The 26,272-nt window shown below is 32.7% G+C and overlaps 1 protein-coding gene across 1 annotated transcript; it reads right to left on the reverse strand.

Annotated features, from left to right (window-relative positions):
- Window positions 1-1,831: 1,831 nt before the first annotated feature.
- LOC123655956 (sphingosine-1-phosphate phosphatase 2-like) lies at window positions 1,832-14,635 on the reverse strand. Its single transcript, XM_045591692.1, has 4 exons — window positions 14,230-14,635; window positions 4,009-4,259; window positions 3,083-3,255; window positions 1,832-2,519 (listed from the first exon to the last, which is right to left on the reverse strand). The coding sequence occupies exons 1-4, from the start codon at window positions 14,633-14,635 to the stop codon at window positions 2,102-2,104; spliced, it is 1,248 nt and encodes a 415-aa protein (XP_045447648.1). The 3' UTR covers window positions 1,832-2,101.
- Window positions 14,636-26,272: the final 11,637 nt, after the last annotated feature.

Consider the following 26,272-nt stretch of genomic DNA (forward strand, 5'->3'; position numbering starts at 1 on the left):
TTAACAATAAAGTTGTTTTTAGTTCGCAGAGTTATAAAATAAATAAATTTCTAAATTAAAAGTAGGTAGCTCAAGTTACTCCTTATTATATCAGCGAAAGTCCCGTGAAAATCGGTCCAGCCGTTTCAGAGATTAGCCGGAACAAACAGACAGAGAGACAGAGACAAAAAATGTAAAAAATGTTATTTTGGTATGTGTACCGTGTAAAATATATGTATATGTATGTCGACAAACAAGCGTACGGCACACCTGATGGTAAGCGATTACCGTAGCCTATAGACGTCTATAACACCAGACGCATCATAAACGCGTTGAAAACCCTACCTACCAATCCCCAGGGGATTTTTAGTTGTATTTTTATTACATCGGAGATGAATGATTTTAATAAATTAAAAAGTAAACGATAGTAAATAGTTTTATTTAGAATAGAAAATATAATTATATAAAGCAAATAGTTGTGGCCATCAAATATCTACATTATTAAAATCACGAATGCTAGTAGTATGAAGTCTTTTAAATGGCGAAATTTAAATTCTACTAGACTAGGACTAGAACTAAACGTGACACTTTATTTTATATAACAAGTTTATTAACAAAGTAAATACATCGTGTATCTTTCACTTTTCTTTCCATCACAATTATAATCACAATATTATTACAGTACAGCGATGTATCGACAACTACTTTATCTACTATTTTTAATTTCATTAAACACAATGAACACTTGACATGGTAAAAACATATAAAAAATATAAAGTAAGCCTTAAATTCGAAAATATCTATAACATTTTAATGATAATTTTCTTTTTCGTTCACACGGCATTGCATCTGGGACAATCCATAAATTACGTCACAAGAATATCCCACGATATATATAATCTCTATCGACCCCTTCCCCGTCCTTGTCACAGATGGTCACACTTATAAGAACCCCTAGACCTAGACCTAGTGTGATGTCACATATTTTTAAATTAGTTCAAGTAATTCAATTTTTATTTCCATTTAAATAACCTAAAAGTACCTTTAAACGGGCAATTCAATATGAATCTCGGTAACGGCTCTAACGATTTTAATGAAGTTTTGTACACAAGTTTCGGGGGCGATAAATCGATCTAGCTAGGATTCATTTTTAGAAAATGTCGATTTATCCGTGTTTTCAGGCAATGTTTTCATTCTGCTACAACATCATTAGAATACGAAGGTAAATTTTGCCAACATCCACAATGTCTCCAATCTGACTATTTTTTTTCCTTTTTTCAATTTTTCGTGATTTTTTTTTCATATTTTTTTTTTAATTATTTCAGTAATATCGAAAAATATTATTCATATTTCATCAGTATATAATTCGTATTTAAATATTATATAATTTTAAAAATAATACTGTACACCATAAAAAAATACCGAGCAAAGCTCGGTCATCCGTGTACTTTATAAGTTAATCGATAGTATGTACATAATGTAGTTTAAATATCATGTCTTAATACTAACAATTACATGTATTATATTTTTAAATGTCAAAATTTTGAACCTCCCCTCTTCCCTTGTCACACAAGTCACACTCCGTCGACCCCAAGAGGAGATATCCCCTTAAAGTGCCACGTAATTTACGGATGACCCCTTTTTAGTATTATTTTAGTATTATTTATTAAGATATTGCAAGTGCTAACAGCTCTGTCTATAAGAAAGATAATTGTAGCGAAATCGTATTTTAGTTTTCTTAATAATAAGTAGCTGCTAAAAGCTAGTATGCTAATAAAGCTGTAAGTTTGTTTCTGTGTATTACTAATAAATAGAGTATAAATAACTAAAAGAGTTAATGCAACTACAAAGGTTATATGGAAATAAGTGAATATGATAATCATTATAATTTCATATGTTATGTTATGTTACAATTTACATATAAATTAATTAGATAATTGGAATGCTCTAGCGAAATTTACAGGAGCAGTACAAGAGGACTAAAATACTATTTAAATTTCTAGCCTCTTTACTGCCGTAACTTACTTAATTTAACCAAGGCACTTTACATATTCCGTTCACTTGTGCGTCAAACTAAAACGAAAAATTTCCATAGACTTACACATACATACAGATTTAAATACTAAATCTCAGTGTAATAGGTGGGCCTGTTGATGAACAATAAGTCAAAGACATTCGGGAAGATGTATGTTGTGTTGAAACCGATGAGTCCGTACGTAAAGTACTTGTAACTACATTCTACGATGATCTTGTTCTTGTTATCTAGACTGTTCTCAGAGTTTCTCAGTTCATTCTTGTCTTTGCCCAGAAGAGCGCACACAAAGCCATAAGAAAAGGACTTTGCAAGGGCTCTGGTCGCTAGAACCCCGCAGAAGCCGAGTGTTGTCCTCAGCAAAGTACAGCCGAACATTTCTATGGAGGGCCATATGATCTCGTAGGGCGGGTCTAAAGGGCTGGCCACCATGTTTCCCAGCTGGTAGTTAGTCCAGGAGCCGGTGAGGATACCAGCGCATACACTTACTATCATGGTTGTGTCGCCCCTGGAAAATATAATAGAAAGTTTATTTAAAACAGATATAACATTAACGTGTACAAAAGATGTGGTTTTTAAAAAAAAAATCATCATTCCATTTCTTCTTTTCAGCTTTCTTTGAAAAATTTAAAACTACCTTTTGAAGAGAAAGAGAAAGGAGAGTAAATTCGGAAGATATGAATATTGTACTACTGTTGTACATCATAACAACCTTAGCCATGGCAACCCCAAAGTGATGAAAATAAGGTTATTATTGTTCAATCCAACTTCTCGTTTAACCAATAAGAAATTAATTCATTGAAAAGTATACAAAATAAATAAAATATATTAATGAACAAACGCCTAAATCAACGACCCCACTAGGATTTTTGCTGTGTCGCCCGGAAACACACAAGCAAAACGCCCAGACACCGGTACAGCTTATACAAATACCCGCGCCATCAGCGCAACAGCCAATGCTGTAACAGCGTCGTCAAACAACGGATACATACTAACCTATCGATTTATGATTACAAAATTTTGGCCTAGGATGAGCTTGGCCTGAGATCTGATTTGACCAGTTTCTCTCACCTTGTAGGCGTCCATTTATCAGATTGAGGATAGTACACTATAACAAGAATGGAGACTGTGATAACGAGGAGCGGCGACCACAGCGAGGTGAGCAGGAAACCATCCAGTTCATTCACCACAGGGATCAGGACTACCAGCAAAGCTGACGATAGTAGCAAACCCGCTGCTATGTCCTAAAAATATAAAATTAATCTAAGATATCTATGTATATATAAATGAATGTTTGTCTATATGTCCTTTACAGAATCGTAAACTATGCATTTGATCATGTCATGATCTTCATCAATGTGTTGTGCATGAGCCCACAAAGGTTTCTGAGTTGGTACGACCAAAAAATATAAAATAAAGCGTAGCAACACGCGCAGGGTTCAGCTAGTGTAAAATAAAATAGGAAAGAAAATTCTTTATTTACCCTAATTATATATTTATATAAATAGAAGTAATTTATTATATATGTCGCTAAGTGCTTAAGTCGAGAACGTCTGGACTATTTCTAACTGCTTTTTTTATTTTTTAAGTCTGAAAAATTTGTTATATCAGAAGTCCAACCAGCATAAGCAAATTGTTTTAACAGACGGAGGCTTGACGGATGAAAAACCTTTAAGGGCATCAATAGTTTCAATCTTTCTGGTGTAGTGATGCCAAAATTACATTCGAACAATCGAAAATTTTACACTCCATCACTCAATATTTACCCCATTAAAAAGCTACATTGTCCAGAACCGGCATAGGCTATAAAACATCACGCTATAACTAATAAAGACATAGAACAGTCTACACATGCAAACTAATTATGGGTACAATAGCTATTTTCGCGCAAATTTGTCCGCAAGAAAATTTGGGACTGCTATAGTATACACTATTAATTCGACGTCAAACAAACATTTAGCTAATGGGTATCGTAGAACTTATACAAGAACACTAACCAGAATGCTATGCATCCCGAGATAAACCCTGCTGACACAGATCAGCGTGCACCACGAGACCGCTATGACGATACCCCAGGGCACGGGATACTGGTACCTATTCATGGTGTACAATAGGACCGAGAATGGTATGGACACGCCGACCATGGCATGCGTTGACGGCATCCCGTACTCGATCGCCCACTTCTCTTGGAGTTTCTTCACCGGATACCCGGGCCGTGGCCATCGTATTATGTCTTTGAAACCTTGACCTGGAAATCGAGAAACATATCTTATATATAAAATTCTCGAATCATATATATTTTTTTTTTTTTTAGTTCATTCATCACAGTCTCACTTTAAAAACATTTTGCATATATTATGTTCTTTATTTATAACAGGAATGTATACCTAAGTTTTTAATAATTAACTATGATTCAGCCTTTAACATTCCACTGCTGGGCATAGGACTCTTTCATCATGTAGAAAGGGTCAGAGCTTAATCCACTAGGAAGAAATTAAACAACCAATGATAATTATTTTTATTTATTTATTTATTTATTACTTCTTGCATATATATAATCAAACACTTTTACGTAGTAAAAAAAAGAAAAAAAAAACAACAGAACAGAAATAAAATTAAACAAAAAGTAGTTACAATGACAGCATGCAAAGGCGGTCTTATTGCTTTAAGCAATCTCTTCCAGACAACCCCAGGTAAAAGGAGATTATTAGTAACAAAGTGCGGGATTGTGCAAAAGTAGATAAATATAAATAGAATTATAAATACATTAAAAAAAATACATACATTCACTTACAGAAGAATAAGATAAACATACAAAATCATGAGAATAAATAAATTTACGTAAACCATACGTAAGAATATAGGTACACATATTAAATACTTACAACATACACAAAATACATACATACATGTGTATGTACACATACATAAATACATACACATACAACATAAGTACACAAATGCATATCACAAAATAATATAAAAAAAAAAAAAAACATTTAAAGCGATAGGTAATGTTTGTATAAGCGATTCTTAAAAATTGATAACGAATCAGAATGACGAACATTTCCAGGTAGGCTATTCCATAGTTTCGCAGCCTTAATCGTAAAAGAGTTGCTGTACACTTGCGATTGCGAAACAAACATCTTCAGCCGATTGTCTTTACGTGATCGAAGGTTTAGGTCAGAATTTGAGCCAAGAAATAAAAAACGTTCTTTTAAATAAGAAGGAGATAAGGGATTATAAAGAATGGAGTAAAGAAGGGAAAGCATGTGGAGATTACGGTGCAGTCTGATTGGTAGCCACTTGAGTCTTGTTCGGTATTCGGATATGTGATCAAACTTACGCAATCCATATAAGAAACATATACAATCGTTTTGAAGTCGTTCAAGTTTGTTTAGCAATTCCTCTGAAAGATCGGGATAAGAGGAGTCTGCATAGTCTAAAAGCGGTAGAAGAAGTGAATGTGCTAATGATAATTTGGTATTGACAGGAAGTAAACGCTTCCACCGTCGCAAACAGCCAATAGTCGCAAAAAATTTTCTGCTCATCTCATTCACCTGTGGAGCCCATGACATAGTACTGTCAATAATAATACCAAGATTCTTTACTGAGGTTCCCACAACTAAGCTAGTATTATTTATTTTAATTAAAGGCAGACTATTAATATTGTTGTGAAATAACAAAATCCAGTTGTTACAAATAACTTTATTCACACTTGATATCCTCCACTTCACACAACTTACTTCAATTTTACTATTACAACTTCTTTTCCGACTTCTATTCTGTACCGTTGATATCAGAAGACTGCCCTTTTTAATAAGCCAACAACTATTTATAACCAACGACCGGAAACAAATGCTTTTGACAATCCGTATTTAAGAAATAAAAAGGCAATCTTCTCAAATAATTATTTGCTTACAATAAGTATGAAAATATAAAATAAAATGTATAATACAAAATAAATTTGATTTTACAAACAATTCATTTAAAAGTAAACACAGATCCATAGCACCAAAAATAGTCAAAATCACTACTCATTGTAAAGATATTTTTATAAAAAGCGTATAAAATATTTGAAATATTACAAAATCATTACATTCGGCCGTCCTACTACGTGCGGTCTCCTGACGCACGTACAAATAAATGTGTACTAAAATGTTTATATAATTTAAAGTATTAATAACGGATTATTATTTAATAATTATTGTTGAAGTTTTAATCATTACATTCGGTCATTATTTGGTCTCAAATTGATTTTGGTTTTATACACATACATATATTGAACCTAGAATTATCTAATTAGTGATTATGCCTCGCAACTGCATTTACTATATGAAACCTGTTGAAGTGAATGAGCTACCTCGATCCGACACTATTCGTGATGGTAACCCAAAGTCATAAAATATTTCATAAATACAGTAGTAGTTTTGGATCTGAAGAGGCCAATTGGCCATTTTTACATCGTGATGTGTCGTCTTTATTATATGCACATTTAATACATGTTTAATCATATTTTTAAAAAACTATCTCTATTTCGAAAACCAGTAAACATATTGAATTGTATTAGTTGTTTTGGGAAAACCTAAGTAACCGGAGTCATCGTATTAGACCTACTATCTGCCAGCAAGTACGAGCAGGTACAGCCAGATAAGTGCTTTTTGCCTACTCTCCTATACACCCTATTTATTATTCTTAATAACGTAATTCTTCTTTATATCTTTAGTTTCTTCATCAGACTCATGATTAATTTAAGAAGAGAATTTTAACTATTCGCGAAATATTTGGGTTAGTTATTTGTAAGGTTAAGTGCTAATCACTAGTTTTAATACTATACACAATTATTGAGTTTTCAGTCACGTTAGGTGATAGTATTATAGATAAGTATTGTGGCTCAATACATCTACCTGACCCATACGTGCCTCTGGACGGTATTCTACACTGGAATTAAATTCGTTAATTAAAAGTTACAATCTCGCAATGCGGGGACTAAGATCGTACTTGGTTATAAATAAAATCTAAATTTCTTTAACGCGCACAAGACTGCTAACGTTTCTAACTCGAAAGAGGGTAAATTAAAACAATCTTTTCTAGTCTGATTATCAAGGGCCCTATAATCAACGCATAACCTTACTATGTGACATTTGTCTGAAAACTTTTAGGTCTGATTATACCTTGTCTAACCCGCTTGAAAGTTCACGCCTATAAATGTACCATCATGCTTAACAAACAACCAAAACTAAAGAAACAAAAGAAAGAGTATCTAAGATTCCAAAATTGATTTTTTTTGCTAGGAATTAAGTCGAAATCTAGGAATTGCATTTCAAATAAGGAGTAAAGAACAATAACTCTGTTCATTCATTTATCCTTTGAAGGCTGCCTTAAAATGTAACTATTCAAGAGCTAGTGAAATTTAACTTTCAAACGCACAGTTAATAAAGTGTAACTTAAGTTTACTAATAAATATACTTAGAAAATCACACGCCTACCTACTTATTTGTTTAAAAAACTAGCTGTTAGTTTGTTTCGCTTTCACGCGAAAACTACTTAATCGATCATCATGAAGTACATAGGTATACGTAGGTACACATATTCTTGGAGATATTAGAAGTAACATAGGATACTTTTTTTTGAAAAATATTCAATGCGAGCGAAGCCGCGGGTGAAAGCTAGTTGGGTATACAAATATAACAAGTAAAATTATAAACTAAACTAACAAAATCTACACATATAGTAAAATGGTAGGAAAGTCAAACTGTACATTGAATATTTTTTTTTAAAGAATACTTGGGATGTGATCTACAATCGATACCGAAGCCAAAAATATAGTTTTTAGAATTTTTGTCTGTTTGTCTGTATGTATTTCCGGGATAAACTCAAAAAGTACTGCATAGATTTACTTCAAATTTGGCACGAATATTATAAGAAGTCGGGTCAACATATAGGCTACAAATTATTACGCTATCACCTACGAGGAACGAGCAGTGAACCCTTATTTCTTCAACGCATTCTGTAACAGCGTGTAATCTAACGACGCAACGGGTCGCTAGTAACTAATAAACGAATAATTAATATTTTTAAACTAAAATATTTCATTAAATCGATTGAAAATTGTTTTTAAATAAAAGCAATTATTACTTCAAATCGGATCGGTAACGTGTGAGGGACTCGCTAATTTCAAGCTTTCTGAACTGTCAACAAGAAAAACGAATGGACAGAATATGGACAATTTAGTTATTGCTAGTAATTATTTACCATTATCGACTCTTATAAGAACGCTGCTGTATTTGATATTATTTTTCAGTCTTATAGCTATATCATCACTGAACTTTGGGTCAGATGTGACAACTTCGACTAATTCTGGCATCGTAATATTATTTTTAGTAACCAAATTTAACTGTAGGCAATCCGAAGACTGAGATTTATCACTAATATTAGGACTTGGGTAAAATAATAAACTGATAATAATCAGTATGATATATATCATCCTTAAAAACAGTCGCACAAGGAAGTTCAGTGATATTTTGACCTATCAGCACGGATGATTGTAGAAATTCGGCATTGACTACCAATATCTCTATGCTAGCCACAAATTCATCTAATTTTAATTCAACGTTACTCCTAAATATAGGTAAAATGTAAAACCTTTTGAATTGCCTAATCCTTTGATAGCAGGTAAATTTAAGTATTTTAGCAAATAAAAACCGTTAAGCATCAAATTCACGAAATAAGCTTGAGTCGCTACCAAATTCGATAAAAACTACTAAATTTGTATTATTAACTTTTACATGTTTATAAAATTTGTTTCCAGCATTATTTGTGGTCGAAATAGTATATTTTGTTTGATTTCGTTTCGTAAAGTTAAGGGTTTAAGCTTGAAATTATTATCGTTATGGTCTTCTCTGTGAAACTGAGCATTTAAGAATGGACTTGGGCATCTAAAGTAAGAGAGTCCCTAAGCGGCAATTGAGAAACTAATAAGGTTATCTATATATTAATACATGAATCAAAAACTTTGTAACATTTTTTTACGAATGTTGCGCGGACAGAGGAGTTTGAAATTTCGCACACTTATAGTTTATATAGAGAAGGAGTGTAGACTGCCACTATTTTTTTTTTTTTTTTTTACATTACACCCACTACCTTGTATTTGACACACACGCATATATACTCTTTTTTTTATTATAGAAGAATAGTCTTGGACAACTGAACCATAATAATGTTCAAAGTCATAATCTAAATTAATTATGCTCGAATTTCGACCGCTGGGTGACTACTAGTTATTTGAAGTTGAACGCTACTTGTTCGGATTTGACACGATATTGTTGCTACGTTTCCTACCTACAAATGTACCGAAAACTTATATTGGTCGTTGTGAACTAAGAAAATTCAATAAGTCTTCCGGTTTCATCACATCTTAATGCCTCGGCACTATTTCTAATTGACTTGTCTGATATCGAATCACACAATCTACGGCCTTTTTACCTCTAATTTCACAGCTGTGTAATTTTTCACTATCCCTAGTGATTCGGGCTAACATCTCTTCAAGAAGCTGACCATAATTTTGCTCGTTAGGAAACGCCCTCTTAGCGCTTGGAAGAGGGTCAAACCACCTCTTTGCCTCTTTTGTGGACCAGTTGATGTCATCTGACCTGTCGTCGCTCGAATAGTCACTGCTGAACGCGGACGGGCTGGGCGCCAGTCCGCGTCTCCTCTTTGTTTTAGTCCCAGACTGCACCTTATCGGTCTTAGTCGCGGAATTTCGCTTTCTTTGATTTCTCCTTGACCTTGGCGCTCCTCCTAGGAGTCATCACTTTGTCGGAGTTCATTGCCACAAAAAAAGAAATCAATATTAGATTCATATCATTAAAATAAAAACTAAATAAAAGATGTACGTAAAATATTTTTCTACAAATCCTCCTAAGATTTCATTTAATTTGATAGATTTAGCTTGTTATTGATATATTGATAAGCACACTTGACTTCTAAATAACTAGAGCTCACGTGGCTCGCTAGGTACACATGACCTCTATCGATAAGCACACTTGGCTTCCTAAGTAACTAGAGCTCACATGGCTCGCTAGGTACACATGACCTCTATCGATAAGCACACTTGGCTTCCTACATAACTAGAGCTCACTTAGCTCGCTAGGTACACATGACCTCTATCGATAAGCACACTTGGCTTCCTAAATAACTAGAGTTCACATGGCTCGCTAGGTACACATGACCTCTATCGATAAGCACACTTGGCTTCCTACATAACTAGAGCTCACTTAGCTCGCTAGGTACACATGACCTCTATCGATAAGCACACTTGGCTTCCTAAATAACTAGAGTTCACATGGCTCGCTAGGTACACATGACCTCTATCGATAAGCACACTTGGCTTCTAAATAACTAGAGCTCACATGGCTCGCGAGGTACACATGACCTCTATCGATAAGCACACTTGTCTTCTAAATAACTAGAGCTCACATGGCTCGCTAGGTACACATGACCTTTATCGATAAGCACACTAGGCTTCTAAATAACTAGAGCTCACATGGCTCGCTAGGTACACATGACCTTTATCGATAAGCACACTAGGCTTCTAAATAACTACACGTAAAATTATTGCTGAAGCATACATAGTAATTCTAATTATCACTTCATTTTAATAATCTTTAATACTTAGTAAAATTCATAACCCAATAAAATGTTAAATATATGTGGGTAATCTATAATAAAAACTGAAAAAATTATTTATCTAAAGTAACTTTATAGAAAACATCCAATTCAAAATCATATATAAAATCCATTATGAAGAACTAAAAAAATCCTAAAAGCTTATGGTCATAAAAAGATAATATTTTTTTTTTCATACCTTAACTTGGGTCCTGATCCCACTTCTGACTTGTTGTGAAATAACAAAATCCAGTTGTTACAAATAACTTTATTCACACTTGATATCCTCCACTTCACACAACTTACTTCAATTTTACTATTACAACTTCTTTTCCGACTTCTATTCTGTACCGTTGATATCAGAAGACTGCCCTTTTTAATAAGCCAACAACTATTTATAACCAACGACCGGAAACAAATGCTTTTGACAATCCGTATTTAAGAAATAAAAAGGCAATCTTCTCAAATAATTATTTGCTTACAATAAGTATGAAAATATAAAATAAAATGTATAATACAAAATAAATTTGATTTTACAAACAATTCATTTAAAAGTAAACACAGATCCATAGCACCAAAAATAGTCAAAATCACTACTCATTGTAAAGATATTTTTATAAAAAGCGTATAAAATATTTGAAATATTACAAAATCATTACAATATTAACTTTCGCGATCTGTTTTGCGCCACCTAACCTTTGTTAGGTGGCGCAAAACAGATCGCGAAAGCCACCTGGGATTTATTGGGGTTTAACGCTATCCCAAAAGACTCACTCCACGAACTAATTTTATTCAAGTCAGAATTCAAGTCTTCGATTGCCTTGTTGATATTGTTAGCAGGGGCAGAAGAATTATCTGCTTATCTTCCGAGAAATTAGTTGTAACTATTTCCAATCACTTACTGACCGAACATAAAAAATCTTAAAAGAACTGGTGAATAGGTTAAATAAGGCTCAAATAGGTTTTACATTTTATTACAAGCTAGTTCAAAGTAATTTAAATTTCTTTACATTTACAGTTATATTTGAGTTGTTCTTTAATTAACCGACTTCAAAAAAGGAGGAGGTTACTCAATTCGACCATATATATATATTTTATGTGTGTTTGCGGATAACTTTGTCATTTATGCACCAATTTTGATGATTCTTTTATTGTTGGAAAGGAGAAATCCCAAGAGTGGTACCATGATAAGGAAACCAGACTCTGATGATGGCATCCGGAAGAAATAGAGGGGGAACCTTCGAAATTCGTAGTGGTGACTAGTGCATTTGTTAATTTTTTTCGTCTACCTACGTTCTATTACTTGTCCATGTAATTGAAGTCGCTTTTTTTTTATTGCTAGCAAACACATTTATTTTTTTATTTAATGAGTAATAATTGTATGTGATTATTTATAAAGTCAATTTCTAATAAAAAAAAATATGTAGATCAGGTCAGAATGAAACCATATGGGAAATAAATCAAAACAAAAAAAAAAAACAAACAAAGGAAAATAAATATATAAACAAAGGAATCTAACACAATTTATTATTTATCTGTACGTAAAGCAGAAAAGCAAAGCAAGCAGAAAGACTTTTATGTGTTTAATCTAAATTAATGAAGAAAGTCAATCTTCATATGCTAGTAAAATAAGTTCTTGAACTCTTGAGGAAAATGAAAAAAAACCTGAAACTATATAAATAGAAACTTGATAAAGAGATTCTTCTCAGTTAGAAATCACAATTGTTTTGTTTGATAGTAACATGTGTATAGAGATAAATTCTGGGAAGTAGTCTTATATCCTTGGCCTATTTATCAGAATTTATAATTTAATATGGTCAGACGGCAGAAAAATCAGTTGTTTCTGAGACGTTGAAGCTAAACAAAAATACAAATTATTCTTTATCTTATTTTTATTATCTATTTATAAATAAAATAATTTATTGAACTTGAAATTTGTACCAGGAAATATATAAAACCTGTTTAAATTTCTTAGATATATTAATTCTGGTAATTCTGACGACGATATGTAGTCATCGTTTTTTTTAATAATCTATACTACTTAATATTATAACTTCATTTGTTTGTCTGTCTGTTTTTTTTTTTTTTTTTTTTCTTTGAATTGAAAAATTATTTTTATATCCCATTTACCGAGGAAGGCTATAGGCTATATAATATTTTTCCTCCAATTAACCAGGGTGGAACCGTGAGACATAACTTACACATAAAAAATAATAATAGCGCTCACTAGAGTTTACTCCTGGGTCAGAGGGCCAGAAACACACAATAGACAAGTATAAATTCCCAGACAATTATACAAATGTCATATCATGGGGCACTAATGTGAGCATTACGTCAACGCATTGTCAAACAAAATTTACTACACTGCACTACTACATCATTATCTGTTTATGCTGATTTTCTCAGCCTTATTATTTATTTTCTAATTTATAATAGACCCACCTGTTTGAAATTACCCTTCTTTCTGATACTATGTTATGGGTATGATTATGGATATGATTGAAGAAATGTATATCAGTCAGCTGTTACATAAGGGGTCATCCATTACTTACGTGAGCTCAGAATGGGTGGGAGGTGAAATAAGGATGCTCCGAGAAGCCTGTGAATGCCCCAGGAGGCTTCTGAGCTTCTGGAAGGGGCTGGGGTGGCTGAACTAGTCAGCCCACTTTTCACGCATAATGGACCACCTTTGCGTCTAAATGCGGAAAACCGAGCCCACTACAATACAATACAATACAAAAAATGGGTGGGAGGTGTCCAATGAAATCTCACCAAATCTCATTTAAGCTGAGGGGGTATTTTCGAAAGTCTCACAACAACTTCAGAAAGTCAAAAATATTAAAAAAAATTGAGTGTTCATATTGACCGCTAATAAAATCTCATGGCTATTGAAATCGTTTTGTTTTTGTTTTAAAATTTATTTAAGTAATTTAAAATAATTAACAATATTATACTTGAACAGTTTATTATTTCCAGTCAATCTGTATTATATTCAGCATCAATCTCACGTAGGGGGAAGGGGGGTCCAGGCAAATCTCACTAAATCCCACCTAAAGGGAGGAGGGGTCTAAACTGATCGAAAAATAGCTCACGTAATTAATGAATACCTCCTAAGACACGGGCATTACATTAGGTTACATTACTTTAGGAACAGACAATTGAGTGTATATTAAATATGTTATCAATTAACTGTTATTTACTTCGTTTTACGCCCAGTTGCACGAAAAGAAATTAAAATTTAAGTAGTGATTAAACTAATTTAATCGCAAGAATTGTATTAAATTCTTGTGATTAAATTAGTTTAATTTCTACTTAAATTTTAATTTTGTTTCGTGCAACTCGGCGTTAAACAATCATGATATATTTGAAATATGTAAACAGATCAATAAATAGTTAACCAACGCAGGCTTTAACTTCAAAGAAATTACAACTAAAAAAGGGGACTTCATAAAACTGTAATCATATTTTTAGCAAACCGTAGGAAGTAAAAAACTATTATTTTGAAACTCTTTAGCAACCTATGTACCGAATATTATAACAAGAATTCATACCTATATACATAACGATGGTCCAGACCAACACGACCCTCCTTCCAACTGCTCCATCAATATTCCAAAACCAAAACGGTATGAATGTTGCGTAAAATATTTCATCGCCAAGCATGGTTCCCAACACAAACACGTAGTACCAGAATTTATTACTGATCAAACATTCTACCTCTTCACGGCCTTCCGACGAAGTGTCTGTCTCACTCGAGGACTGTGATGTCGCTGATATATCGCTGGGAACTCTCTTATGCTGCCTGATATCAAATTCTGAATCGTGATCATGTCTATCAGAATGTATGACACATGTTTCGTCACTGACGTTACTTTTCTTGTAGATAACACCAAAGAAGTTCTGCACTTTAATCACTAATAGAGGATCTTTTAAATATTCTATTATATCATCCCACATTTTAGAATGAATAATAAGCGAAAATAAAATAATAAAACTATTAATATGAGGGTAATCCACTCAGATAGCGTTCATTTCTATAACAAACTTCTACCGAATAGTTCCGATGGACTAGTTTTAAATAAATTATTGTACGTACTGTAGTAGACCACAACAAAAAAAGTAAACAAGTACAAAAGAAAGTAATGGTTTAACCGATTGATATATCTGACGACTTGCAATTGTGCCAATAAAATATGGTTTAAGTAAGTATCTTGTTAAAACTGTTTAATAAAATTTTATCTTTCGGTCAATAAGATAAAGTATTTTGATATTTTAGAAACTGCCAAGTTTGACGTAACACCTGACATTAAACATGTGGAAAAGTTTTTTTTTTTTTTTGGGATTATAAGGGATTATATGACCAAAGAAAATTATTAACCACAGATCTCGTATAATGTAACAGATAAAGAACAATCTGAATTCTGAGTTCTTTATATTCAAATGAAACAATCAAATAATGAAAATGTACTTTTTAATTAAATAAATAGCATTACATTAATTTCTAAATGACTTTAACTTGATTATTAAGTTTCTTTAAAATTGCTGTTTATTTTTTATAATGACATTTCTACCGCAGAGGCAACTCCAGATTATTTATTTACGCATAATAATATGTCACGACCTTATAAATTTTTGAAGACTTCCGAGAGAGAAGATTTTTGAGCCACGATAATTCATCACAATTTCCAGAAAGTATTCTTATTAGGATAAGAGAAGCGGTGATATATTATTAGGTGCACACACACACACAGCTTTCCACTCGTGTCTGGATTTAAAATTTCTATCTAGCTTTTTTTTTGTATACTCTTTTATTCTTGGTTTATTTTTATATTGCTGTCAAAGTCAAAAGTCAAATCTGACAACGTAGTGCCGCAGTTCAAAGTGTGTTACCCCCGCAAATCGAATATATACAAATCTTTTTAATACTTTTATTTTAGTTAGGTATAGTTAAAAAATATAAACAAAGTCTAAGTGTTTTGAAATTGTAGTTATAACTCACCCCCATCGGACAGTTAGTTCATGTAAGTTTCAAAGTTTAACATTATTTATTATTCGAACTACTCGAGTAAAGTTTACAAACAATCTTATATAAAAATCTAGTGTTTTAAAGTTTGTATGGCTGTATGACTTTCACCTTCACTCATTTAAGTATTGAAAAGTTATTGGTATAATGAAATAAAGCCGTTTTTTATTAAGACCAATAAATTTGAAAATGGTATTTATTTATAAAATAAATGTCATATCCTTCCTTATCTCTAGCAATGAAATGGAAATTGTGCTAGTAAATTAGTGAAAGTCCCTTTTTTCATGATTAAATAAAACTTACTTAATCATAGGGAATTAAATAATACATAAAAAGCAAGATTCCATTATTTTGTTGTTCATTTTTATTTTCTATGAGATTGTCGGTGTATGTTAAAATCAACAATTAATTAAATTGCAGATTATAGTGTGCTATTTTCTCTAGTGCAATTGTTTTTAAATGTAATTAAAATTAATAATATATTTATATATTGATCTAACTGTTAGCTTTAGTTAATACATAAAAAATAATTACAATTATATAAAATAAAAAACTTATTAGACTTCACACACTAACACTAGACAATTGTGAAATAAAATAAATGATAAATTAAAAAGAAAATATATAATAATAAATGCTTATACTTAATTGCGACATACGTATTATACCACATATCTGATACATACACAACACAAACAAATATGCCTAGGTCACAACATATGTGTACGGATTGTACAAACGTTAGTTATGAATGGAGATAAAACTCACAACCACTACCGTCACATCCAGTTACACCAACTACTGCTTCAATCAGTTGCCATTCCCTACATTTAATTGTTACTGACCATGACTTCATGATTAGGAATTAATTTAATGTCTTTCTGGAGTTATTGTTGTATTTGTAGGATTTTATTTTTGTGTTACCCACACTTTAGGAAATTCTAAACATTTTTTAATATCATATCAAAAATCAACCATTCCAGCAGGGATCGAACCTGCATCTACTGCTGACTGTGTCGGTGCTCTAGCCAATTAAGCGATGGAACGATGTACTCGTTAGATCGAAATTTTTAATATGATGATTTTATATTCGGTCTAAGTGACCTATTATTCTTATTGATGTATGTCATATATTTCTTATAGTCAATTTACATTATTAAAAGAAACCCCAGTTTCAGTATCTGCTGGGACTCGTCTGACAATGAGAAATCTTTAAGTGAAGGGGCTTACCCCAACTTATTCCTCTTTATTGAACATCAATAATCATCAATAATGTGGGAACGACTTTCATTTACTGAATTAATATAGTTTTAATAAGAATAAAAAAAATTTGAATCGTGATGTGTAAAAAATTCTAAAACTACTTATAACAATTTAACTAAACAATCAGTATCGTTTTACACACATTTGTTATTGTGGTTTCTACCCCATATTGTCCAAAGTCGTATATATTTCTTACGCGCCCTTAATATTTCTTGATACACACACTTTTTAAAATAATAAAAAAAATGTCCCATCTGAATTCTGAGCAAGCCTTAACATTATAAAACAAAGCGCCCCGCCACGTCTGTCTGTTCGCGGCAAATTTAAAAAGTAGGTACCGAATGGATTTTTATGCGGTTACCAAATACACAGAGAGATTCATGATAAAAAGATTGGTGTATAACTTGTTTAGATGTCAAATATATTTGTTAAAATATTGCGATCATTGTTAAAAAGGTCGGAAATTAAGTCGCCTAGGAACTTTCATCGGGAACTAATCCTTTGAAGGTAACTAACAATAAAAATTAAGAAAACAACGTATGATTGGATTAATTTATAAACTTAAAAAAAGGATCCTGAATGTAGGTATATGTAAATCTATCTTTTAGGGATAGATTCCTACGCCCGTTCTAACTTCAAAAATATGGTCACGTAGAGTACAGTAATTCGAAAGCTAGTAGACGAATCATCATCATCATCATTACAGCCTATACAGTCCACTGCTGGACATAGGCCTCCACAAGTTTACGCCAAAAATAACGTGAACTCATGTGTTTTGCCCATAGTCACCACGCTGGGCAGGCGGGTTGGTGACCGCAGTACTGGCTTTGTCGCACCGAAGACGCTGCTGCCCGTCTTTGGCCTGTGTATTTCAAAGCCAGCAGTTGGATGGTTATCCCGCCATCGGTCGGCTTCTTAAGTTCCAAGGTGGTAGTGGAATTGTTTTATCCCTTAGTCGCCTCTTACGACACCCACGGGAAGAGAGGGGGTGGCTAAATTCTTTAGTGCCGTAGCCACACAGCACAGCACAGTAGACGAATATATAGGATTAATACTGTAATCCTTTACGATTAAAATACGATGGCTTCTTTAAATATTTTATACAAATTATGATAATACTTTAGACCGTGTAATTTTAATGAACATCTTAATAGTTATCGCCAAATATAAAAAAATGCGTGCGAAAATAAACAAGCGCGTGTCTCACACCGATGACTCGCTAGATACACCCACCCCGTCGTTGATTTTAGACCCGTACCCAAACTAGGGCGGGTCGCTAACAATCTGTTATACAAAAATCACGTGTCACATCGCTCGTTATGTTCCTCCGAAATAGCTTGACCAATATTTATGACTTTTTTTTTTATTTAAGTATATTTGATAGATCGTAGAAACAGGTCGTAGGCTTTTTTCCCCTGGTGGTAATATACCGCCATATGGCACAAGAACCTTTGCGAGATCAGCTTGTATTAATATAGATAACAGCACTTAACATACATAAATAACATCTCTATGAACTGTACTGATAACTTACATTGTACGTTATCTTAAAAATAACTTAATTAGGTGAGATTTGCGTAGTTGATGCTTTGTAAAGGGGTCGATGTAAATAATGTCAAATGTATTTTAGAGCGTAGAATAGTAGTTTTTTTTTTTTTTATATAGAAATATTCTGCTCAAAATCTGGAACGGCTAGATTGGGGAAATACCTCGACCTTACTGAAGATCACAGCTAAATAATACTGTTTTCAGGCAGTGTTGTGTACCTGTGGTGAGTAAGGTGACCAAAACTCCTGGGGGTATTGAGTGTAGGGTTGACAACGTGCATGTAATGCTACAGGTGATCCGTACACTTGTTTGCCGACCTAATTGTATAAGACCTAGTTGATAAAGAAGCGGATGAATACAAATACATGACTTCTCTTCTAACATGATGGTTTATGGCCTTGATTATTTTTTTTTTTTTTTTATATAAAAAAGACGGCAAATGAACAGACAGCGCCATCTGTTGCTAAACGGTTGCTGCTGCACGTGGACATCTGCAACATTGACGCAGTTGCGGGTGCTGTCGGCCTTTAGGGAAAAGGGGTTTGTACACATGACGATTGACCTCCAAATTATACCTCCCAGGAAAAATAGCAGTAGGGCTACTAATACTATAAATGAATTAAATTAAACCAACATCGTGACACACTGCTTGGTAAACTCTGCTATAGCCAAGCATCATTGAAAAAGGTTTCAAAACGGGGAAAAATAGATATTTTTAAATAGTTTTACGTAAAATATGAATTGTTTTATACGAATGAAGTTGCGGGTAACTAATTATTTATAGGTAAACGTAATACTTAAACACATATATACCACTTCCCTGCACTTTACAGTGTTATGTAATGTGCGTGTTTGTTGCAATACGGTTTACTTACGTAGCGAGTTCCTTGACTTGCAGTTCCTCGTAATAAATAATGATGGGCAATAGTTGTTTTCACCTGGTAACTGTTATAATATTTGGCTAAACTAATATCTACAAATTACAAAAAAAGTGGTGTGTACGTATGTAAGCACGTCAGAAGTTATACTTCATTGTCTAGCTAACTTCACGTTGCTAACTTCTTCGTTGACTAGCTAACTTCAGGGTGTCGGTTTTTTTCGTGACGGTGTGCGCAGCCATCGTAAAAATTTACTCTCATAATTATTATTTTTTTGTATAAAAAGAATTTTTTTAGCTACAGGTACATGGATTTCACCGAAAGGTCTGAAATTTTCTGTACTTTGGGCTATTATGCTGTTTTCCAGTAACTGTTATTAGATACGGTTGAGCAACTACAACATCCTCTTCTATACTATAGAATAAGTACTTTGTCCATTGTATATATATATATGTACTCGTATTATAAAAATTAATTACCTATAGTGACAGATGAGGTTGAAAAGTTTAAAATTTATGTGTGTCTGAAAAATAAGCATAATATGCATAAATTTCAAAAGAATTGGCAATGCGATATCCCACCAGGCACAACAATACAAAAAAAAAAGACAATAAGCACTACTAAGAATATTATATTGACAACAACATCACTCAATAAGTACCCAAGTTGAAGCAAAATTTCGCTAAAAGCGATAAAGTCTCCAATTAAAACGTTCATTCACAATGAAACGAGCGCGGACATCGTATCAAATACTGATAACATTAAATAAACAGAACTATTTGCATTCAGTATAAATAACATCTAACCGTCCGTCCGTTTTATTGTGTATCGATATTTTTTTTTATGTTTGTATCGATAATATCACTATTTAAATATGAATTCTTAATTTTATTGGCTTGTAATCTGTCTGTTATCTATACATATAATAAAATGGTAGGAAAGTCAAAACTGTACATTGAATATTTTTTTAAAAGAATACTTGGGGTGTGATCTACAATCGATACCGAAGCCAAAAATATAGTTTTTAGAATTTTTGTCTGTTTGTCTGTATGTATGTCCGGGATAAACTCAAAAAGTACCGCATGGATTTACTTTAAATTTGGCATGAATATTATTAAGAAGTCGGGTCAACATATAGCCTACATATTATCATGCTATCACCTACCGGGAACGAGCAGTGAACCTTTATTTCCTCAACGCATTCTGTAACAACGTGTAATCTAACGACGCATATTTGAATGTTGTTATTATTATGTTAATAACCATGCTATATAAGCTAGCTTCACACTATAAAAATCACGCAATATATGTAACTAAGTCGATAAACATAATTAAATGAATATAAGTAGACAAGACAATTAAGCAATTAAAGCAGCGCCATCTATGAAATTTTTCTGTAGATATGAAATGTAAAGAAGAAACGGGTAAATGAATGTTATTTTAAAAGGTATAATCGTAGGTATTTTTGGTGCTGTATAGCGTTCACGCAGATGGCGTCACAGGCAGCAGTTAGTTTGTCAGTAAAATGTAGAAGCTTCTAAAAATCAAAAAAAGTAATCATCGAAATATAATAATCGAAAAATAATAATAAGTATGATAAAAATGCAATATCTTCTACACTAATATTATAAAGCGGAAGAGTTTGTTTGTTTACTTAAACGCGCTAATCTTACTCGTAGGAACTATACTGGACCGAATTGAACAATTATTATTGTGATGGATAGTCTATTTATCGAGGAAGGCTATAGGCTATATATCACGCTACGGCTATACGGCTATACGGCGTTAGCGGGGATCGAACCCTCGACCGCCAGTGGAACAATCAATGCTGTGACCGCTGGGCCAACGCGTCGTCGCGTAAAGAAAACAATAAATCATATGTACGTTGTAAAATGTTACGAAAACGAAAAAAAAAAATCCTTTTTTGTGAGCTTCCGTTGCGCGCACTGCGCAAACGGTTAAAGCTACCCAAAAATTATGTATAACGGAATTGATTGCAATTAAAAATTCTTAAAAAAAAGTCCGCGATATCATATGCCCATATTATAAGGTTAACTCATTATAACCTTTTGTAACGGTAATCAAGTTTGTTTCTAAACTCATGCATAATTTGCGAAGGGGGTTTTATTGAAATTAAATAAATTCTTATCCAAATAAATACGCTATTCATCACAAGGATTTCTTTTTGAACAAAATTGTGCTTGACATCATTTGATTGCAATGACTACTTTAGAAGATATCATTGTTTTAAAATTTTTCCGCCAGGAATTAATGATTACAAAAAATTAAAAACTTGGAGGTGCTCTCAGCAAACCCTGTCATTTGATACCCAAATTGTAGGAAAGCAAAAAAAACTTATTCCGCTATTTATAGAAGTCCGCCATATTGGATTTACTCTAACCTACTTTTTTTCGAGTGACTCGGCAAGCTCTTTTAATTGGTACTAATAATAACTAGTCCACCTTCTTTAAAAGTCGGCCATATTGAATTTAGAGTGACGTCACTTTATGTTTCGAGCTATTCTCAGTAAGCCCTTTCATTTGATTTCCATAATGTAGGAGTCCGTAAAAAATAACTACGCCACCATCTTGGGTGTAGACGCCATGTTGGATTTAGAATGACGTCACATAGCTAAACATGCATTGTCATCCAAACTAAACGTGTATGCAAAATTTCAGTTCAATCGGTTAAAGATGCTGTGCTTCAAAATTTAGTTGCAATATTTCAACCTAACAAATATACATGCTTACATACATTGCAAGTTAAATAAAAGCTTTTAAAAAAAGTATATTTTTCGGTTAAGTGTATTGAAATTAAATAAGAAATATTTCAATTTTACCGTTTTATGAATTCACTACAATGTTTCCCTGCGTTTTTGCTGTTTTTGATGTTTGGTATAAGATTGGTTTCTTGACCTGTTATTTTTTCTTTTATACTTTGTACAGGGAGTTATTTGTAGTTTTATAATAATACATATAAGTAACTAGGCAGTATAATTTTTACTTTTCAATTTGTAATAGTAAAAATGAAAAATTAATGAATTTATTAATATTTTGTCTTGGGTTTATATATTTTTAAAATTAGTTTTTAGTTTTAATTTAACTAAAAATGTATCGTCGCGGTCGTGTACGAGTAGTGTTATCACTTGTAATGACCGTATTGATAATGTTTCTTGTAGCCAGTCTCGACGCGGCCGGTCCATGCTGCGTTCGTGAACGGTGTACAGCGTTTACCTGTTATTGTTAAAGGTTAATAACTGATGTGCAATGATAACTTAGTGATAGTGCAAGTGACGCGCGATTCGAGGTTAGAGAAATCTACGAATTAGTTCGTTATATGTTGTTGTATGCTGAGAACAGGTAAAATATAATTTCTTTTTTTGTAATTTATTTTCTGTTTGAAATACTGGTTATAATGGATAAGTTGTTTCAATACAATATGTTGATAATAGAGCTCCTTTTAGATTTTTTTTTCGTGTGGTAGGTTCATATTATTAAAAAATATGTACATACTAGTACTGTTTAAAAATGTCTTAATACAAAATTGATATTATCTTAGTACACCACAAAAGCTTAGTAAATATTAAACTTAGTTTTGAAACAGTTATATTGTGTAATATTTGCATGCTTATAGCTAATTAGAAAATACTTATAAAAAAAGTTTTTGATAAAAAAAAAATTAAAGAAAATAATAAAATTACTGTTAATTTCACTCAATTCGCTCGCTTGTGTATTGTATGTGTTTCCGGACCCCCGACACAGGAGAAAATCCTACTGGGGGCCGCGGAGTGTGAAGCATCTATTTGTTATTATTATTAATAATAATGATTTAATAATTCTTTATTTATTTGACAAAAAATACTGTACAATTTTATAATTCGCCGATGCGTGCGCAAAGAGTTGGACACAGAACTACGAGCAGTTCATTAACCTTTCCTTAGACATCAGACCAAAATCTTCAGTAAAACATTCATTCGTTCATTGATAATGAAACGTTTACACGTGTAGCGAAAGCTGACCAGACGTTTTAAAATTGTATAATTTAGGCATCTGCGATGATAATTGTATTATCACACTGTATGATTTCTGTTAAAATTAGTTATAATTATCAAGGCACAGGCAATGGCAAATTAGGCACGTGTAGATGTGACAAGACATTATGTTAAAATAATTATTTTTACTTTTTAACCGACTTAAAAAAGAGGAGGTTTCTCAATTCGACCGTATATATAGTTATATTTTTATGTGTGTCCACAGACAACTTCGTCGTTTATGAATCGATTTTTCTGATTCTTTGGTACCATCAGAAGTAAACCAGGATTTGATTATGCCAACCCAGAGAAATCGAGGGGAATCTTCGAAAATCGTAGTGGTGACTAGTGCGTTTGTTAATTTATTTCGTCTAATTACGTTGTATCGATTACTTGTCGATGTAATTGAATAATGATAATATTATTAATAATTGATCTAATTGTCGGTTTTTTTTCGTTTGCTAGCAAACACAATTATTATTCGTATTTGAACCGCCATAGCTTTTATCTACCGACTCACGATTAGTATGCTAGAACTTTATTCCACTTTGTATTAGGTACTTACAATGATTTTGTGCATAGAGTTACTCCACTTCGAGTCGGTGCCGTTTTATCAAATACTTGTGTAAGTGTAACACCAGATTCTGAGTTAGACCTTCATAATCACTACTGAATACAGGTACATACAGAAAAAAAATGTTTTTTCTTTTTTATACAACTAGATCGACGAACAAGCGTACTTGTCACACGATGGTAAACGATTACTGTCACATCGCAAACGCGTTGCCAACCTTACCCCAAATACCCCCAGGAGCTCTGGCCACCTTACCATAGGAACACAACACTGCTTGAAAACCGTATTACTTAGCTGTGATCTTCTGTAAGGTCGAGGTACTACCCCAGTCGGACTGCTCCAGATTATGAGCAGGATATTTCCTGCCTTCCCCTACCTTAGTTTAATCACCATGCATTGCCGCCATAAACACCCATATTCGATTATTCTTAATATCTCTCATATGCAGACATTAGTTACAATTTCATTAAATGTAATGATTACCACCCTGAGAGATTGAAAGTAGATACATCTTAATTGTGTGATGTTTGTAGTGCATGGGTGAGGTTAGGGTCACATCTTGACTCCACAATATTTAATAAGTTTTATCTTAAATACTTTTTGCGTATTTTTAAAGTAGAGCGTGTAGTGATATAGTTAGCTACCCTATTTTTACTGTTATGTGATTACAATTATACACATCATATACATTTTTAAAATTTCACGGTCGCTAACAGTATGATTTGTACGTAAAACGAGATATTTATGATTTTCCTTGGCGGTTACTTTGAGTTTCTGATATTTCGGCGCTGTTGGAAGCGTCATCGTCGCTATATGAAACTGAAACTAGCAGCTAGCAGCCAAAATTAAATGACACTGAAACTAGAAGCCACGCTTTATATCTCTTAAAAAAGCAACAGATTAAGTTGTAACTGTACAGAAATTAGTGACGTTATATCATCTCGCTATGAAAAAGATCTAAAGGGTAAATTCCACCCCTTCTATTTTTTATATTTAAAAACCCAACCAGGGAGGTTAATTCGATATAAAAGCAAAAAAATCTATGTCTTTAAGCATGAAATAAGGTTAAAATTTAAATCAAAGGTCGTTTAGAATAGTAAAAAAAAATAGAAAAAAAGGTAAAAAAATAAATAATCCACTTTGATTATTTTTTTAATATTGCAATTTCCCTAAGGAGCCAATTATATTGTATTTGTGAAAGTAATCATATCTCTGCTCGTGGACACTACATTTTGTTGTAACTTCGTAGAAACCTTTATAATACTATCTAGAAACGATGATAAAAATTTCAAAAGGGATACTCAATCCCTTCTATTTTTTTTTTATTTATTTTTTTTCTCTAAGACAATGCCTATATATATACTACTTCTTCAAATGTCTATATCTCTGCTCGTGGACACTACATTTTGTTGTAACTTCGTAGAAACCTTTCTATTCCTGTCTAGAAACGATGATAAAAATTTCAAAAGGGATACTCAATCCCTTCTATTTTTTTTTATTTTTTTTTCTCTAAGACAATGCCTATATACTACTTCTTCAAATGTCTATATCTCTGCTCGTGGACACTACATTTTGTTGTAACTTCGTAGAAACCTTTATAATACTATCTAGAAACGATGATAAAAATTTCAAAAGGGATACTCAACCCCTTCTATTTTTTTTTATTTTTTTTTCTCTAAGACAACGCCTATGTACCATTTCTTCAAATGTCTATATCTCTTCTCGTGGACACTACATTTTGTTGTAACTTCGCAGAAACCTTTCTGTTACTGTCTAGAAACGATGATAAAAATTTCAAAAGGGATACTCAATCCCTTCTATTTTTTTTTATTTTTTTTTTCTCTAAGACAACGCCTATGTACCATTTCTTCAAATGTCTATATCTCTGCTCGTGGACACTACATTTTGTTGTGACTTCGCAGAAACCTTTCTATTACTGTCTAAAAACGATGATAAAAATTTCAAAAGGGATACTCAATCCCTTCTATTTTTTTTTTTTTTTTTCTCTAAGACAATGCCTATATACTACTTCTTCAAATGTCTATATCTCTGCTCGTGGACACTACATTTTGTTGTAACTTCGTAGAAACCTTCATATTACTATCTAGAAACGATGATAAAAATTTCAAAAGGGATACTCAACCCCTTCTATTTTTTTTATTTTTTTTTTTTCTCTAAGACAACGCCTATGTACCATTTCTTCAAATGTCTATATCTCTGCTCGTGAACACTACATTTTGTTGTAACTTCTCAGAAACCTTTCTGTTACTGTCTAGAA

This window comes from Melitaea cinxia, chromosome 8 (assembly GCF_905220565.1).
Source record: "Melitaea cinxia chromosome 8, ilMelCinx1.1, whole genome shotgun sequence".
Taxonomy (NCBI): Eukaryota; Metazoa; Arthropoda; class Insecta; order Lepidoptera; family Nymphalidae; genus Melitaea; species Melitaea cinxia.

Excerpts from the sequence above, each read along its gene's own strand:
- LOC123655956 (XM_045591692.1), bottom strand. The coding sequence starts at position 14,635 with ATGTGGGATGATATAATAGAATATTTAAAAGATCCTCTATTAGTGATT. Across the intron at positions 3,256-4,008 it reads TCGGGATGCATAGCATTCTG|GACATAGCAGCGGGTTTGCT; the intron begins GTTAGTGTTCTT and ends TTATATTTTTAG. Across the intron at positions 2,520-3,082 it reads GATAAATGGACGCCTACAAG|GGGCGACACAACCATGATAG; the intron begins GTGAGAGAAACT and ends TATATTTTCCAG.